The sequence below is a fragment of the Erythrolamprus reginae genome, unplaced genomic scaffold (assembly GCF_031021105.1).
Source record: "Erythrolamprus reginae isolate rEryReg1 unplaced genomic scaffold, rEryReg1.hap1 H_48, whole genome shotgun sequence".
NCBI classification, from domain to species: Eukaryota; Metazoa; Chordata; class Lepidosauria; order Squamata; family Dipsadidae; genus Erythrolamprus; species Erythrolamprus reginae.
Genome location: NW_027248504.1, coordinates 220,982 through 239,998, shown reverse-complemented (window position 1 = coordinate 239,998; position 19,017 = coordinate 220,982). Strand labels below are relative to the sequence as shown.

The following is a 19,017-nucleotide window of genomic DNA, read 5'->3' as shown; positions in this document are numbered from 1 at the left end:
ATTCTAAATCCAGAGCAGATTCCTGACCCTCTGCTCCCCGCTGCCTCTCCTCCTATCCCCCAACAGATTCCCAAAGGGGCCCTTGTGTGGCTGCAACGGGAACCTGTTGCCCCTCCAATTAACCTCCCCAAAGGAGCCGGGGCAGAGTGGCCTTGATCCCGGAGACTCTATTTCGGGCAGGTGACCCCCTCCCAAGGGTTCAATTCCTTCCCACAGGCGGTGCCAGCTTGGCACATTCCACTGGCTTGGGAACATTGCATTCCCGGGTTCTCCCCCTACGCTTCTCGGAAGGGCTCTCCAAGTTCGGCTCCAAAAGGAGACACACACACATGCACAAACACACACACACACAAACACACACACAAAAACACTTGCCTTCCCCTTGCTCTGCTCACTCCTGGGCCACCCTTTTTTTATTTTTATTGTTTAATTTTTAAAAAAATATTTTTTAAAAATAAAAATAATAATTTTTCAATATTTTATTTGAAAAATATTATATTTTATTTTACACACACAAGACAAAAGCAAACATACAACAATTATTTGGGTTATTTGCAACCCTGCTTCCGTCTGAAGTTATCGGAGATATATACATTTATACATTTCTTCGTTAATATGATTGCGCCTTCCCTGTACTATAAATAGATTTATTACTTACTTATTACTGTTAGTTACAGAGTTATTACTGTTTCACTACTGAGCACCATCCTGATACTTTAACTTCTTCTAAATGTGAATGTTTTTAACTACAGAGGTTTTAATGTTTTAATGTCTTAAAGTTTTAGTGTTTTAACATTTTAATATTTTAACATTTTAACGTTTTAACATTTTAACGTTTTAATATTTTAATGTTTTAACATTTTAATGTTTGTTTTAATGTTTTAATGTTTGTTTTAATGTTTAGTTTAATATTATTATTATTATTATTATTATTATTATTATTATTATTATTATTATTATTATTTAGACTTGTATGCCGCCCTTCTCCGATGACTGTTTGTTTTAATGTTTATTTTAATGTCTTAGGGTTTTTGTGTTTTAGTTAATTAATGTTTTAACGTTTTAATGTTTTAACATTTTAATGTTTTATATTTAATGTTTTAATGTTTGTTTTAACGTTTGTTTTAATGTTTTAATGATGTTTTAATGTTTTAATGCATAAATGTTTTAATGTTTGATACGGTTTTTACTATGTATGTCACCCACAGTCCATTTTGGAGTTGGGCAGCTTATAAATCTAACTAAATAAAACAAAATAAAAACAGATAATAAATTTGTCATTTCTTTCTTTTAACCAGTTATAAAATTTATATTCCATATTTTATAGTCATCAGAATTCCCTTTTCCCTTGCAACTTCCTTGTTAGCATATCCATTGCTGTGCAGTCCATATTTTTTTTAAAAAGTTATCTTTATTAAATAAGACAAACAAAAACATTACAAAACGTAAAAGACATACCCACATAAAAAATAAAATATGCACAAATCTATATCAAAGAATGAGTTAAAAAGATTAACGCAAACATCTATCCTGTGGACAATAGTTTCAAATAGTCATATTTGAACTACTTATAACATATTGCTATCCTAAACCCTTATATACTTGGCTTTAACGCTGTAGTTAATAAGTTATAATTTTTTTAAAAAAATATCGTTCCTTCTTTGTTTTTCTATCGCTGCACATATAGACCATTTTTGCTGCTGTGAAAATGTGAATAATGAAGTATTGAATTTTGGGGGGTTTTGTGACCCTTATTAAAAATTATTATTAAAGATACCTAACAGAAATAATTCTGGGTTTTCCTCTCCCAAATTCATCTTTTATTATTTTTTTAAGCCATGTAATTTATTTATTTATTTTTATTTTTATTTATTTGTTTTGTCAAATACATATTGGTGGTATACAGAGATATAATAATATTTATATTCATGATACTAGTAAAAGAGAAACATTAGGACAGGGGACGGAAGGCACGCTGGTGCACTTATGCACGCCCCTTACTGACCTCTTAGGAATCGGAAGAGGTCAACAATGGAGAGTCTAAAGGTAAAGTTTTGGGGGTCAGGGGATGATATTACAGAGTCAGGTAGTGAGTTCCATGCATCAACTACTCGGTTACTAAAGTATTTCCTGCATTCGAGTTTAGAGCTGTTTACTTTAAGTTGGTATCTGTCTTGTGCTCGTGTATTGTTGTGGTTGAAGCTAAAGTAGTCGTTGACAGGAAGGATGTTGTAGCAGATGATTTTATGGACTATCATGTTCCAATACACTTTTGCCAGCCCTTTTCCTAGAAACCTAGAAGATTGACGGCAGAAAAAGACCTCCTGGTCCATCTAGTCTGCCCTTATACGATTTCCTGTATTTTATTTTAGGATGGATCTATGTTTATCCCAGGCATGTTTCAATTCAGTTCCCGTGGATTTACCAATCATGTCTGCTGGAAGTTTGTTCCAAGGATCTACTACCCTTTCAGTAAAATAATGTTTTCCCATGTTGCTTTTGATCTTTCCCCCAACTAACCTCAGATTCTGTCCCCTTGTTCTTGGGTTCACTTTCTTATTAAAAACACTTCATCCACAGTACCCTTGGCTACCCAAAATCTGGTAACCTTCCAGAACACCCTTGAAAATGTCCAAAGATACTTCACCAGAAGAGCCCTTAACTCCTCCACTCGAAACAGAATACCCTATGAGACTAGACTTTCAATCCTGGGCCTAGAAAGCCTAGAACTAAGATGCCTTAAACATGATCTAAGTATTGCCCACAAGATCATATGCTGCAACGTCCTGCCTGTCAAAGACTACTTCAGCTTCAACCACAACAACACAAGAGCACACAACAGATTTAAACTTAATATTAACTGCTCCAAACTTGACTGTAAAAAATATGACTTCAGTAACCGAGTTGTCGAAGCGTGGAACTCATTACCAGACTCCATAGTGTCATCCCCAAACCCCCAACACTTTACCCTTAGATTATCTACGGTTGACCTATCCAGGTTCCTAAGAGGTCAGTAAGGGGCGAGTACAAATACAGTAGAGTGCCTTCCGTCCCCTGTCCTATTGCTCTCCTATATCTCCTATTCCTTTCTTCTATTCCTATATCTCTTCTTCTATTCTTTCATTGATATGTTCTATTCCTATATCTTCTTTTCTATTATTTCTTAGATATATTTTACTCTAAGTATCTCCTCTAAAACCTTCATCGTGTATTTTACTATGTGTGTATAGATATATACCCACTAAAACCCTCATTGTGTATTGGACAAAATAAATAAATAAAATGAAAAAGCATCAAACATGTATACAAAGATTTGATAGCAGATTATGAAAACCTCATTTATTACTCCATAGTGTACAATCTACACAAGATCTATAACACACTCTTCTATAACTCCCTTTTTCTTCTATCACTATATCTCTATCTCTTCTTCTACTACTCTTCCTATGTTTTATATTATTCCTACATCTTCTTCTCTATTCTCCCATTGATTGATGTACTATATGTACAGTATATCCCCGGTAAGCTCATTGTGTTTTGGACAACATAAATAAATAAATAAAAAATAAATAAAACTGGGTTGTGGGGGGGGGTGATTGGGTGGGTGGGCTTGCTTTGCTAATGTGGGCTACCCTGGGGTCCTCTTCCCCTCCTCCTCCTCCCCATCCATCCTGTGCCAAGGCAAGATGCCAGCAAATCACAGCTGCCTTCTCTAACAGACAAAAGAATGCATTCTGTTTTCCCACACAGACCCATGCGCCGTCATGCGCTCGCAACATCCACGCAACCACCAAGCCAGGGTGGTACTCTCCCCCCTCCTCCAAATTTGCAAGGAGGTGGGGGGGTTTCCAACCCTGGAGAAGGCATTCTGATAGGAGCAGCTCCTTCTATGCGCGGCTGAGTGGAGGGGGGGGAATCCACTTTACGGGAGGAGGAGGAGAAAGAGGGGGAGGAGGAGGAGAAAGAGGGGGAGGAGGAGGAGAAAGAGGGGGAGCAGGAGGAAATTTTTTTTGCCTCTGCAGATTTTTCATCCCGTGCCACACAAACTACCGCAGCTGTCACACACAACTCACGCACCCTGGGGAGGTTGCTTTTTTGGGGGACGGAATGGAATGACAGCTGTCAAGGCTGGGGGTTGAAATTTTGACCTGCTCCACGGAAGGTAGCCATCGCTGGAGAAAGGCCCAGGGATATTCGGTCTGCCTTGCGAGAGCTGCTAAGGTGACTTTGAAAGGTTATGGGCAACGGCATGAATAAGGTAGGAAATCAACATTTTCCTCTGTTTTTTACATAATATCTTCACAAAGTTCAGATGTGCTAAACTTCAAAGCAAGACCGAGAAAAGAAGGACGAAGGCGGTAAAAGTGCCCTTTATTCCCCAATTGACATCTGACAACTTAAAATTTGTATTTTAAGATATTTTTTGTAAGATTGGGGTTTATTTTCTTTCCAGCGTTGTCGTGATGTCAACAAACCCGACCTAAGAGATATGACTCTGTTAAATGAAGGTTGTATTTGGGGTTCTTTTTAACTGTTTTCTTTCTTTCTTTCTTTCTTTCTTCCTTCCTTCCTTCTCTTTCTTTTTTGCTTTAAAAATATCTTTATTAAATATATACGTTAAAAACAAAACAGAGATAAATATAACACACGGCATATCAGTCATCTATGTAGTATTATGACAGAAATAGAGGGAAAGAGAGAAGGAAGAGAGAAAGAAGGTGGGAAAGATTTAATAGAAAGAGGAAGTTAGGGGAAAGAAAAACGAAAAAGGGGTTGAGAAAGAAATGAGAAAAGGAGAAGAAATGCCACTAGCTGGCAATTCCTTAATGTACGACTGATTTAAATATATAGTTGGTGTAAATTTCCCTTGATTTTTATTAGTTCATTGTATAGTGTAAGTTAGTTAGTTAGTTTTCTATTATTACTGCTTTACTACGTTGTTTATTATGGCTTGTTTGTATTTATTATAGTGTTTATGGCTGCACGCCACCCAGACTCCGCAAGGACTTTGGCGGCTTAAAAGTTGAATGAATCAAATTGAATTTCTTGGATGCATCGTCTTTCTTGATTAGATTGTGTTCTCTCTTGAATTTGCTTGGGGGAGTGTAGTGGGGAAAGCTCTGGACCGGGAATCAGGAGACGCGAGTTCTAATTCTCCCCCCAGGCATAAAAATAATCAGCCAGATTACTTTGAATCTTGTCACTCTGAATTTTTTTTTGTTTTTTCCCCTCCACTCTCGTTCCTGGTTGTTTCAGACTTTGCATGAAATGTGAAACCTTAACCCATACAGAGTAGAATAGAATAGAATAGAATTATTTATTGTTTATTGGCCAAGTGTTATGGGACACACAAGGAATTTGTCTTTGGTGCAGAGTAGATTAGAGTACAGTAGAGTAGAGTAGGGAAGAGAGAAGAATAGAGTAGGGAATAGAATAAAGTAGAGTAGAGTAGAATAGAATAGAATAGAGTAGGGAAGAGAGTAAAATAGAGTAGAACAGGGAATAGAGTAGAATAACAGAGTTGGGAGAGACCTTGGAGGTCTTCTAGTCCAACCCCCTGGCTTAGGCAGGAAACCCCACACCACTTCAGACAAATGGTTTTCCAATATCGTTGTTCTGACTGTCAGGAAATGTCTCCTTAGTTCTAAGTTGCTTCTCTCCTTGCTTAGTTTCCACCCATTGTTTTTTGTTCTACCCTCAGGTCCTTTGGAGAATACGTTGACTCCCTCTTCTTTGTAGCAACCCCTGAGATTTATTTATTTCATTTATTTATTTTATTTATTTATTTATTGGATAAATTTATCAAGGAGAAGGGGCATTTATAACTGACTGTTACAGACAATTTTATTAGCAGTTTGTTTTCAAACACAGACCAATCAGATTAGGCTGGGGCAGGATTAGACTGGGAAGTATAAAAAGCAGGAAAAAGCCATTTTAATTTGCACTTCAGATCACAGAGAAGGAGAGGAAGGTAGTGCTGTTTACTTTTTGCATTTGCATTTTTTGAATTCAAGGAGAAGGGGCATTTATAACTGACTGTTACAGACAATTTTATTAGCAGTTTGTTTTCAAACACAGACCAATCAGATTAGGCTGGGGCAGGATTAGACTGGGAAGTATAAAAAGCAGGAAAAAGCCATTTTAATTTGCACTTCAGATCACAGAGAAGGAGAGGAAGGTAGTGCTGTTTACTTTTTGCATTTGCATTTTTTGAATTCAAGGAGAAGGGGCATTTATAACTGAGGAAGAGGAAAGAAAAATAGTGGCCCGCGCGCCTGGCGGCGCGCGAATTATATAACTATAAACCAAAATCAGCAAAGTTTGGTAGCAATAGGGGTTCATTTTCTTGCTAAGTACCTGTATTTCAATACATTGTTAAGATGATTGGCTTGGTGCAGTGTAAAACTTGTTTGGCTGTTGTGTTCCGTAGTACCTTGTGGAACTTGGGGTACTGCCCTCTTTGCATTAGGACATTTAGGTTAGATGGCGAGATCTCTAGATTGCAGTCCTTAGTTTGTAGCTTGCAGGCAGAAGTGGAAAGATTGTCCCAGCCACGTGCTGTAATGCAGCCATGTGTGCAGCCTCCACTTCCACAGCGCCCCCCGAGGAGGAGGGCTGTTTGGACAACTGTTGGTTCAGGAAGATTACGTGCGGTTGAACAAAAACATAACAATTTTGGTCTCTCTGTATCCAATTCGTATAATGTTCTTGCGGATTTAAATAGTAGGGATGTTGTAGATATTAGCAAGGCCCCTCAGCCGGAGAATGAGGGAATGTTCAAAGGAGAAGTTGTTGTAAATGAGGAGCATAGTGTCACCAAACCAAGTCCAGTTAGTAGAAATAAAGAGAGGACACATGTTCTTGTGGGTGACTCAATTGTCAGAGGTGTTGATTTGGGACAGAGGAAGGATGTGGTGAAGGTGATGAGGTGTCTTCCAGGAGCCACTGCCCACAGGGATAGGAGGCGGATTACAAACATTATCAAGGCTGTGAGTAAAGATAATAACGTTGATGTGGTGGTGCATCTTGGCACAAACGATTTGTCCCAGAGAAATGTTAATGTAGTAAAAAGAGATTTTCAATGTCTAAGTGTGGAGCTGGGTAAAATAACTGATTCAGTGACTTTCTCAGAGGTGTTACCGGTTTGTGGCCAGGAGGGTAAAACAAGTTGTATCAGAGAGTTTAATGTGTGGTTAAGGCAGTGGTGTAAAGCTGAAGGTTTTGGTTATGTAAGTCATGATGTCAATAGGTGGTCCAATAGGGAGTTGTTTAAGAGGGATGGTTTGCATCCATCATACAGAGGTGCCCAGGTGCTCGGTGAGGAATTCAGAACTTTTTTGGACAGGCATTTAAACTAGGTAAAGGGGACAGAGATGTACCAGATGTGGAGGATTTCTGTCCCCGACCAATGAGGATAAATCAGTTTCTGGAAGCTTATGAAAAGGGAGCTGTAAATAAAATAGATGTAGTTGCTGATGATAAAGGGCAAACTAATAATGAAAATAATGTTCTTCGGGTAATGTACACAAATGCTCGAAGCTTGAGCAACAAGCTCTGTGAGTTAATGGCCATAATATCTAGAGATAATTTGGATCTGGTTGCCATAACTGAGACATGGTTTAGGGATTCTAATGAATGGGAAATATCCATACCAGGATATACACTGTATAGGAAGGATAGAATAGAGAGAAGGGGAGGTGGAGTAGCCATTTATGTTAAAGAAAATCTAAAAACAATACTAATTCAAAATACATGTAAAGATCTGGAGACCCTCTGGATTTGCATGCAAAATAAAGACGGTTCTGTCATTAGAATTGGGGTGATCTATAGGCCTCCAGGGCAATCTGAGGAACATGACAACAAGATGGTGGATGAGATTACCCTAATGGCAGTAAAGGGAGATATTGTGGTTATGGGTGATTTCAACATGCCTGATGTTGACTGGAATATCCCCAGTGCCCTTACATGCAAAAGTAAGAATATAGTAGAGGCCTTTACAGGAGCAGCTATGGCACAGCTAGTTAAGACACCAACTAGAGGGGAGAATATTCTAGATTTAGTTTTTACAAATGGGAATCGGGTTTCAGAGGTCAAGGTGGGAGAAAATTTAGGTTGCAGTGACCATCTATGTTTGTGGTTTGATGTAAAAACTGATGGTGAGCAATCCTATACTGCAACCAAAGTATTGGATTTCAGAAAAACAAATTTTAATGCAATGGGGGAATATTTAAATAATGAATTAAAGGGGAGGGATAAAATGGCAGGAGCGAGCACCCAGTGGACTGTATTAAAAAAGGCCATCTTAAAAGCCACAAGACTTTATGTAAAGCAAGTAACTAAAGGTAAAAGGAAGAAGAAACCGCTATGGTTTAGCAATGATGTAAGGGCTATAGTCAATGAAAAAAAGGCTGCCTATAGGAGGTATAAAGAGTCTGGAAGTATAGCTGATAGAGAGGTGTATAAAATGAGACAGAAGGAGGCGAAACAGATAATATATGCTGCTAAAGCCTCAAAAGAGGAAGAAATAGCAAAATCTGTAAAGAAGGGGGATAAAACCTTCTTCAGATATATTAGTGATAGGAAGAAGAAAAACTGCAGCATCACAAAGCTTAGTACCAGGAATAATACATACATTGATGGGAATAAGGAGATTGCTGACCATTTCAATAGCTACTTCTGTTCAGTTTTCTCAAAAGACACCTTACAAAATAATAATAATACTATAGAGGGATATAGCATTGCTTCCAGCTGTACGGATTCAGCTCCAGTGATCTTAGAAGCCGATGTCTTAGAAGAACTTGAAAGATTAAAGATAAATAAGGCAATGGGTCCAGATGGCATCCACCCCAGAGTTCTTAAAGAACTCAGATCTGTCATTGCTACCCCCCTGACTGATTTGTTTAACAAATCCCTGTTAACAGGAGATGTTCCTGAGGATTGGAGAATGGCCAGTGTTGTGCCTATCCACAAGAAGGGCAGTAGAGAAGAAGCTGGTAACTACAGGCCAGTTAGCTTGACATCAGTTGTAGTTAAAATGATGGAGACTCTACTCAAAAAGAGGATAAATCAGCATCTAAAAAACAATAACTTATTGGACCCAAATCAGCATGGCTTTACTGAAGGCAAATCGTGTCAGACTAATCTCATTGAGTTCTTTGACTATGTCACAAAGGTGTTGGATCAAGGTGGTGCCGTGGATATTGCCTATCTGGACTTCAGCAAAGCCTTTGATACGGTTCCACATAAAGAGCTGATAGATAAATTAGTGAAGATTGGACTTAATCCCTGGATAGTTCAGTGGATTTCAAGCTGGCTGAAGCATAGACATCAGAGAGTTATTGTTAATGGCGAGTATTCTGAGCAGAGTCAGGTTACAAGCGGTGTGCCACAAGGGTCTGTTCTGGGTCCTATTCTTTTTAATATGTTTGTGAGTGACATAGGGGAAGGTTTGGTAGGAAAGGTTTGCCTATTTGCCGATGACTCTAAAGTGTGCAATAGGGTTGATATTCCTGGAGGGGTCTGTAATATGGTAAATGATTTAGCGTTACTAGATAAATGGTCAAAGCAATGGAAACTGCAGTTTAATGTTTCCAAATGTAAAATAATGCACTTGGGGAAAAGGAATCCTAAATCTGAGTATTGCATTGGCAGTTCTGTGTTAGCAAAAACTTCAGAAGAGAAGGATTTAGGGGTAGTGATTTCTGACAGTCTCAAAATGGGTGAACAGTGTGGTCGGGCGGTAGGAAAGGCAAGTAGGATGCTTGGCTGCATAGCTAGGGGTATAACAAGCAGGAAGAGGGAGATTGTGATCCCCTTATATAGAGCGCTGGTGAGACCACATTTGGAGTACTGTGTTCAGTTCTGGAGACCTCACCTACAAAAAGATATTGACAAAATTGAACGGGTCCAAAGACGGGCTACAAGAATGGTGGAAGGTCTTAAGTATAAAACGTATCAGGAAAGACTGAATGAACTCAATCTGTATAGTCTGGAAGACAGAAGGAAAAGGGGGGACATGATCGAAACATTTAAATATGTTAAAGGGTTAAATAGGGTTCAGGAGGGAAGTGTTTTTAACAGGAAAGTGAACACAAGAACAAGGGGACACAATCTGAAGTTAGTTGGGGGAAAGATCAAAGGCAACATGAGAAAATATTATTTTACTGAAAGAGTAGTAGATCCTTGGAACAAACTTCCAGCAGACGTGGTTGGGAAATCCACAGTAACTGAATTTAAACATGCCTGGGATAAACATATATCCATCCTAAGATAAAATACAGGAAATAGTAAAAGGGCAGACTAGATGGACCAAGAGGTCTTTTTCTGCCGTCAGTCTTCTATGTTTCTATGTTTCTATGTATGCCGCCCCTCTCCGTAGACTCGGGGCGGCTAACAACAGTAATAAAAAGCATCATGTAAATCCAATACTAAAAACAACTAAAATACCCTTATTATAAAAACTAAACATCCATACAAACAAACATACCATGCATAAATTATAAAGGCTTAGGGGGAAAGAATGTCTCAATTCCCCCATGCCTGACGACAGAGGTGGGTTTTCAGGAGCTTACGAAAGGCAGGGAGGGTGGGGGCAATTCTAATCTCTGGGGGGAGTTGATTCCAGAGGGTAGGGGCCACCACAGAGAAGGCTTTTCCCTTGGGCCCCGCCAAGCGACATTGTTTTGTTGACGGGTCCCCTCTGATGCAATCAAGGCAGCATGGTACGCGCATCTTGCCGCCTTGAGTGCCACTTTGTAAGTCTTAATATGAGCTCTTACAAGTGTGCAATCGGATTCAGACTTACTCTTCCTCCATCGCTTCTCTAGACGTCTCTTCTGGCGTTTCAACTCCCGGAGCTCCTCGTTGAACCATGGTGCTCTACGGGGTCTAGTGCCACGGAGAGGTCGCAACAGCGCAATCTGGTCGAGAGCCTCCACTGGAAGGCTAATATCCTGTCTCCCCTGGTCCTTCTTTTCATTAAATTAGCCATGCCCAGTTCCTGCAACTGTTCTTCATAGGTTTTAGCCTCCAGTCCCCTCATTATCTTGGTTGTTCTTCTCTGTAATAGAATAAAAAGTTCTAGCAATAGCATTTAGACGTATACCGCTTCATAGTGCTTTACCAGCCCTGTCTAAGTCAGCGTATTGCCAACAATCTGGCTTCTCATTTTATCCACCTGGGAAGGATGGAAGGCTGAGTCTACCTTGAGCTGGTGTTGGGGTTTATTTATTTATTTTATTTATTACTTGGATTTGTATGCCGCCCCTCTCCGAAGACTGAACTACAGCTAGCAGTTAGCTGTAGGCAGTCAGCAGAAGTAACCTGCAGTAGTGCACTCTAACCACCGTGCCACCGCAGCTCATTTTTTTAAAAAATCCATTAAAATATGTACAATAATATATTTTTAAAAACTTTTACAGATTCTTCCTGGTCTCTTCCTTGGGAACATCGTAGGTAAGTGAAGAGGGAACCTGCCACAGAGGGGGGGGGGGGGGTGTCAAGCTAGTTGGTTTCAAGGTGATTGGCATTTTTCCCAGCTTGGCCAAGCTTCTAAGCCAGAGGTATACAAACTTGGAAAATTTAAGGCTTGTGGACTTCAACTCCCAGAATTCTCCAGCTATGCTGCCTGGTGAATTCTAGAAGTTGAAGTCCACAAGCCTTAAAATTGCCAAGATTGCTGCCTGGGGAATTCTGGGAGTTGAAGTCCACAAGTCTTAAAGTTGCCAGGGTTGTAGACCTCTGTTCTACGACATCCCCAGTGGACAGATACGTCTACATCACCTGGGTGGTTTGCCTTACAAGGAGATGGCTTGGTCTAGTTGTGAAGGTTCCAGACTTGAAATCAGCAGATGGGGAGTTCTAGTTAATTGAACCGCTGACCTACAGATCTACAGTCAGCTTCATTGGCCTGCAGTACAGCACTCTGCCTGCTGTGCCACCCCCGCTCTTATAATAATAATAATAATAATAATAATAATAATAATAATAATAATAATAATAATAATTATTATTATTATTATTATTATTATTATTATTATTATTATTATTATTATTATTATTATTATTATAAAAACCCCAACAGCAAGTATAGTGTTCCCTCGATTTTTGCAGGGGATGCGTTCCAAGACCACCTGTGAAAGTCGAATTTCCACGAAGTAGAGATGCGGAAGTAAAATACACTATTTTTGGCTATGAACAGTATCACAAGCCTTCCCTTAACACTTTAAACCCCTAAATTACAATTTCCCATTCCCTTAGCAACCATTTAAATTATTCCTCACTGTGTTTATTTATTAAAGTTTATTTTAAAAAATATTTATTAAAGGGAGACAAAAGTTTGGCGATGACATATGATGTCATCGGGCGGGAAAAACCGTCTTATAGGGGAAAAAACTGCAAAGTATTTTTAATTAATATTTTTGAAAAACCGTGGTATAGACTTTTCGCGAAGTTTGAACCCACGAAAATCGAGGGAACACTGTACATATACTATTTAGCAAAAAGCAATATATTCTCTTATTAGCACCCAGCAAAACCTAGCACACAGCAATATAGCAAGCATTATCAATACTAACCAGCATACAGACACCAACAACCAACAATATAATACAATACAATGCAACAGAACCCAAATGCGACCCAGAGCATCACATCTGTGTCCCTTTTATTGCTAATGGCAGCCTAGCTCTTAAAGTAACATTATTGCAACCTACCCCTTAAAATAACACTATACCATCCATTTCCTCTAAACATACATTGCTGGTTAGTTCATACACTGCTCAAAAAAATAAAGGGAACACTTGCACAACACAACATAACTCCAAGTAAATCAAACTTCTGTGAAATCAAACCATCCACTTAGGAAGCAACACTGATGGACAATCAATTTCACCTGCTGTTGTGCACATTCAACTTTGTAGGGGACAAAATATTCAATGAGAATATTTCATTCATTCAGATCTATGGCACACTTGTCAGAATCTCTGCAGGATGCGCATGGGAACATCTGGGTAGAATAGAGGGGCCTCTAACAATGGCTGTGTGTCCCTCTTCCTTCTCTCGCAGATGCCAAAGACCTCGACCAGCTGAGCCGGAACGACATCACCCACATCGTCTCCATTCACGAGTCCCCACAGCCCTTCGTTCCGGTAGGGGTCAACTGGGAGGGGAGCGGGTCATCTAGTGTGAGAAGCCGAGATACTGCACGAAGCTGGAAGCAGCAGAATGGATGTTGGTCCTTGGAACTCATCCCCACCGGATGCTGTGGGGCTCAAGTCTGTTGCATTTAATGCTCAACTTACAACCATAGTTCATCCTCTTTTAATGACCCCGTACCGTAATCCTTTGCGAGGTGGAGTCTGAACAACTGAATGGAGTTAGCAGAGTATTTAATAATAATAATAATAATAATAATAATAATAATAATAATAATAATAATTTATTAGATTTCCCCAAATCGTGCAGAATGCAGCTACGAGAGCAGTCATGGGCTTCCCCAAATATGCCCATGTTACACCAACACTCTGGAGTCTGCATTGGTTGCTGATCAATTTCTGGTCACAATTCACAGTGTTGGTTATGACCTATAAAGCCCTTCATGGCACTGGACCAGAATATCTCCGGGACCGCCTTCTGCCACACGAATCCCAGCGACCGATTAGGTCCCACAGAGTTGGCCTTCTCCGGGTCCCGTCGACTAAACAATGTCATTTGGCGGGACCCAGGAGACACCTCCCCCGGGCCTATATAGTTTATACATGGTATGTTTGTGTGTATGCTTGCTTTTAATAATGGGGTTTTTAGTGTTTTTTAAATTATTAGATTTGTTACATTGTCTTTGTTATTGTTGTGAGCCGCCCCGAGTCTATGGAGAGGGGCGGCTTACAAATCTAATTAATAATAATAATAATAATAATAATAATAATAATAATAATAATAATAATAATAGATTTGTATGCCACCCCTCTCCGAGGACTCGGAGAAGCTCACAACAATAACAATACAATAAACAGTAATACAAATACAATATTAATAAAAACTAGAATTAAAACCCATAAATATATGAAGTTAATCTGAAGTTAGTTGGGGGAAAGATCAAAAACAACATGAGAAAATATTATTTTACTGAAAGAGTAGTAGATCCTTGGAACAAACTTCCAGCAGACGTGGTAGATAAATCTACAGTAACTGAATGTAAACATGCCTGGGATAAACATATCCACCCTAAGATCAAATACAGAAAATAGTATAAGGGCAGACTAGATGGACCATGAGGTCTTTTTCTGCGGTCAGTTTTCTATGTTTCTATGTTTCTAATATTAAAAAAACAATCAATACTATACAGTCATACCACTCTCAAAAGCTACAGTCAGAAAAATGTAGGGGAGAAGGAAATTACTCCCCCCATGCCTGGCGACATAAATGGGTCTTCAACATCTTGCGGAAGGCAAGGAGGGTGGGGGCAATTCGAATCTCCGGGAAGAGTTGGTTCCAGAGGGCCGGGGCCACCACAGAGAAGGCTCTTCCCCTAAGTCAGAGTTGGCAGGGACAACAGAGCTGGAAGGGACCTTGGAGGTCTTCTAGTCCAACCCCCTGCTTATGCAGGAAACCCTGCACTACTTCAGACAGATGATTATCCCACATTTGCTTAAAAACTTCCAGTGTTGGAGCATTCAAATTTACTGCCCAGGTGCCTTGCCTGTCGCCATTGTGGAGTTTTGTTCAGCAGATACTGTATATTCTCATTGTGCCCGCTTGTAACCTTCCTTTCCGGATAACCCTCGTAATGTTGTCATCTCAGAGATATCTAAAGACTGTCAAAGTGAGAAGATCTGTAGGATTTCAGAAGTTGACTTCAGGTTTTGGAGATGTTCCTCAACTGATATTCATGGTTTTTGGTTTTTTTCCTAGGGCATCACTTATCTTCGAATTGTTCTACCAGACACACCCGAAGCCAACATGTAAGAAAAAACGTTATTTTATTTATTCAGCAGTAGTTTTGTTCTTTTTAATGAGGAGGGTTCATTAAAACATAATCCAGTTTCATCATTTTTTAAAATAACCCCATAATCCCATATGGCAACCGAATGGAGCTAGCAGAATTTTTACTGGCCCATTGCCTTTCCTGTCACCAATGCAGAGTTTTGTTCAACAAACATATTTTCTTTTTTTCTTAAAAAAAGTAATTTTATTCATTTATAAACTTTAAAAAATAGATAAAAGAAAAAAACCAAATTAATAAGACATTATACAATACAAACCAAAAACAAAAATGAAACATATATGCATACATTTATACCTTTAAGGTTATTTTATATTTTAATTTTAATTTTTATATATTTTACGCTATATATAGTCTATTATTTTAGGCTTATTTACCATTTTTACCTATTTCTACTGTCATTATAATCTGTATATCTCTAAGGATCTTAATTATAGCACCATTACATAATATATATATATTTCTAAGTATTGATATAATACAGTATTATATTCATTTGTCCTTACAGTCTTAATACTAATATTAATGAGCCGGGGTGGCGCAGCAGGTAGAGTGCTGTACTGCAGACCACTGAAGCTGACTTGTAGATCTGAAGGTCAGTGGTTCTAATCTCATCACCAGCTCAAGGTTGACTCAGCCTTCCATCCTTCCGAGGTGGGTAAAATGAGGACCCAGATTGTGGGGGCAATAGCCTAGCTCTGTTTAAAAAAAGTGCTATTGCTAACATGTTGTAAGCCGCCCTGAGTCTAAGGAGAAGGGCGGCATAAAAATCAAATAAATAAATAAATGAATGAATGAATGAATGAATAAATAAATAAATAAACAAACAAATAAATAAATAAACAAATAAACAAATAAATAAATAAACAAATAAACAAACAAATAAACAAACAAACAAACAAATAAACAAATAAATAACCTAATGTTTAAATAAAATAAAATAAATAAAATAAATAAAATAAATAAAATAAATAAAATAAATAAAATAAATAAAATAAATAAAATAAATAAAATAAATAAAATAAATAAAATAAATAAAATAAATAAAATAAATAAAATAAATAAAATAAATAAAATAAATAAAATAAAATAATAAAATAAAATAAATAAAATAAAATGTCATTTTTTTCAGTGCTGTTGTAACCTCAAACAGTCACTAAATGAATCAATGTAAGTGAGGACTAGCTATAGCCAGAGTTTTCTTTCGAAACGTCATAAATCTTTTAAAAATAAGTGTTTGCTTTCCAATTTTCTCCACATCCAGCAAGAAGCATTTTAAGAAATGCATCAGTTTCATCCATTCCTGTCGGCTGCAAGGAGGGAACTGCCTTGTTCATTGGTAGGTTCAATGTCCACGATCCTCCCCTTCCGGCTGGTGCTGAACAAAGGATGACCTTGAATCTCTAGAAAGAATGTGTTGTGGCTAGGATCTTTCCCTCTCATGCAACCATCCCCTCCCCAATTCCCACAGTGCTATTCTGCTTGTGGCAGGCCACAGTCTCCATCTCAAACAATGGCTTCGGCCTGACAAATAACGCCATAGCCAACTTGACCGCATTCTCACATTACACCAGGCCAACATCGATCAATATCAAGTGAGAACACCCAGCCAATGTTCCTGGCGATTCAGGGACTTTTTGGGGTGCCCCTGTCACTCAGCCTCTGGGGGGAAGCTGGCCGAGAGAGGGTGGCCAGAGGGAAGAGGGCTCCGGGTTCTAATCCTGTCCTTCGAATTCGCCTTCCAGTCTAGCTGGGATCTCCCGCAGCACCACCATCGTCCTGGCTTATCTCATGGTGGTGACACAGCTGGGCTGGCTGGAGGCCCTCGAAGCGGTCAAGGCCGCACGCCCAGTGGCCAACCCCAACCAGGGTTTCCGTCGGCAACTGGAGGAGTTTGGACATAGCCGGTCAGTGCAGAAGGTGAGAAATGAGACCAATGTCTAACCTCTAATTGGGGCATTCTGGGAGTTGTAGTCCACCTCTAACTTCTGACTAGGGCATTCTGGGAGTTGTAGTTCACCTCTAACCTCTGACTAGGGCATTCCGGGAGTTGTAGTTCACCTCTAACCTCTGACTGGGGCATTCTGGGAGTTGTAGTCCACCTCTAACCTCTGACTGGGGCATTCTGGGAGTTGTAGTCCACCTCTAACCTCTGACTGGGGCATTCTGGGAGTTGAAGTCCACCTCTAACCTCTAACTGGGGCATTCTGGGAGTTGAAGTCCACCTCTAACCTCTAACTGATGCATTCTGGGAGTTGTAGCCCGCCTCTGACCTCTGACTGGTGCATTCTGGGAGTTGAAGTCCACCTCTAACCTCTAACTGGGGCATTCTGGGAGTTGAAGTCCACTTCCAACCTCTAAGTTCTAATATCAAAAAGTCTGTTCCATTCTCTGCCTTCAAAGGTAGAAACCTGCTGGGAAGGGCGTCTTATAAATCCAATAAAATTAAATTAAAATTAAATAAATAAAGCCAGATTTGGAATTTGCACCCTGTCAAAACGAAAATCGGAAAGTCCCAGTTTCCCGCTGGCTTTTCCCCGACTCTCACTCACTGCGTGGTGTGTCTCCTTTGCCAGATCCGCCGGAAACTTCAGCCCCCGCCCCGAGGGACCCTTTCCAACGACCGCGAAGCTCTCCGAGTTCTCCTGCCCTCTGGCCGAAAGTTGGAGCCCCCCAGCCCCGAATGGCCTTGGGCGGCCCCAGGGCCCAGGAGCAGCAGCCACGGCATCAAACACATGGATTCATTTCTGATCCGGCTCAAGGACACGTTTTCCTGCCTTAAATGAAACTTTCCAAAGTTTTTTGGGGGGGAAATGCAAGGAGATTCCCATGATGGGGAAGGAACAAGGCCAGGCCAGAGGGATCTCGTTCGTTGTGGCCCCAGAGAGGAATCAGAAAGGACCGGATGGAGCTGGAGATGAGGAACTGGAAAACATTGGCAGTGCCAGGCAAAGTTGGCACATTTTCTACCTATCGCAACCAAGTTATGCGCTCCCAAATCCCCATCAGAAAAGTGAACTGGATTCCCACGATGTCCTGCTTTTATTTCATTCGGAAAAAAGTTAAAATATACTGCTATTTAAATACGTTAAAAGGTTAAATAAGGTCCAGGAGGGAAGTGTTTTTAATAGGAAAGTGAACACAAGAACAAGGGGACACAATCTGAAGTTAGTTGGGGGAAAGATCAAAGGCAACATGAGAAAATATTATTTTACTGAAAGAGTAGTAGATCCTTGGAACAAACGTCCACCAGACGTGGTTGGTAAATCCACAGTAACTGAATATAAACATGCCTGGGATAAACATAGATCCATCCTAAGATAAAATACAGGGAATAGTATAAGGGCAGAGTAGATGGACCATGAGGTCTTTTTCTGCCATCAATCTTCTATATTTCTATGCTCAAAAAAATAAAAAAAATAAAGGGAACACCCAAATAACACATCCTAGATCTGAATGAATGAAATATTCTCATTGAATATTTCATTGGCACAACTATTCCATTTGTACAACAGCAGGTGAAATTGATTCTCAATCAGTGGACAGTTTGATTTAATAGAAGTTTGATTTACTTGGAGTTATATTGTGTTGTTTAAGTGTTCCCTTTATTTTTTTTGAGCAGTGTACAAAACTCCAAAAAAAAAATTTAAAAAGCCAAAAGGGTGAAAAATGCAATAAAACATTTTAAAAAGTGCATTAAAAGGAAAAAGAAAGCCAAAACATACATACATTCAATTTAGCACCAGCCTGAAGATGACGAGTGGGACCTCGTCGAAACGTCACCAGAAATCTCTGAAACCTACACAGGAAGAAAGCTGAATGTGCCAAGACTTTCATATATATTTGAAATCCTGCCTAGTTGAATATTGATTAGTATAACATTATAATATTGGTTCCCAGCCCTTGGAAACAAAAATTTAAGCTAGTAAATCTTTTTGCAAATTATTAACCTGTCATCTATACAGTGGTACCTCCACCTACGAACGCCTCTACTTACGAACTTTTCTAGATAAGAA

At 39.4% G+C, this 19,017-nt stretch overlaps 1 protein-coding gene across 1 annotated transcript; it reads left to right on the top strand.

Annotated features, from left to right (window-relative positions):
• Positions 1-4,237: 4,237 nt before the first annotated feature.
• On the top strand, positions 4,238-17,787 carry LOC139155703 (dual specificity protein phosphatase 15-like). The gene is made up of 7 exons (XM_070730950.1): positions 4,238-4,258; positions 11,421-11,454; positions 13,066-13,148; positions 14,911-14,960; positions 16,266-16,340; positions 16,747-16,921; positions 17,578-17,787. Exons 1-7 carry the CDS (start codon positions 4,238-4,240, stop codon positions 17,785-17,787), a joined length of 648 nt encoding a protein of 215 aa, XP_070587051.1.
• The last annotated feature ends 1,230 nt before the right edge of the window (positions 17,788-19,017 follow it).

Coding starts and splice junctions, on each gene's coding strand:
- LOC139155703 (XM_070730950.1), top strand. CDS start 4,238: ATGGGCAACGGCATGAATAAG. Junction 4,259..11,420: donor TGGGCAACGGCATGAATAAG/GTAGGAAATCAA, acceptor AAACTTTTACAG/ATTCTTCCTGGTCTCTTCCT. Junction 14,961..16,265: donor GACACACCCGAAGCCAACAT/GTAAGAAAAAAC, acceptor CTCCACATCCAG/CAAGAAGCATTTTAAGAAAT.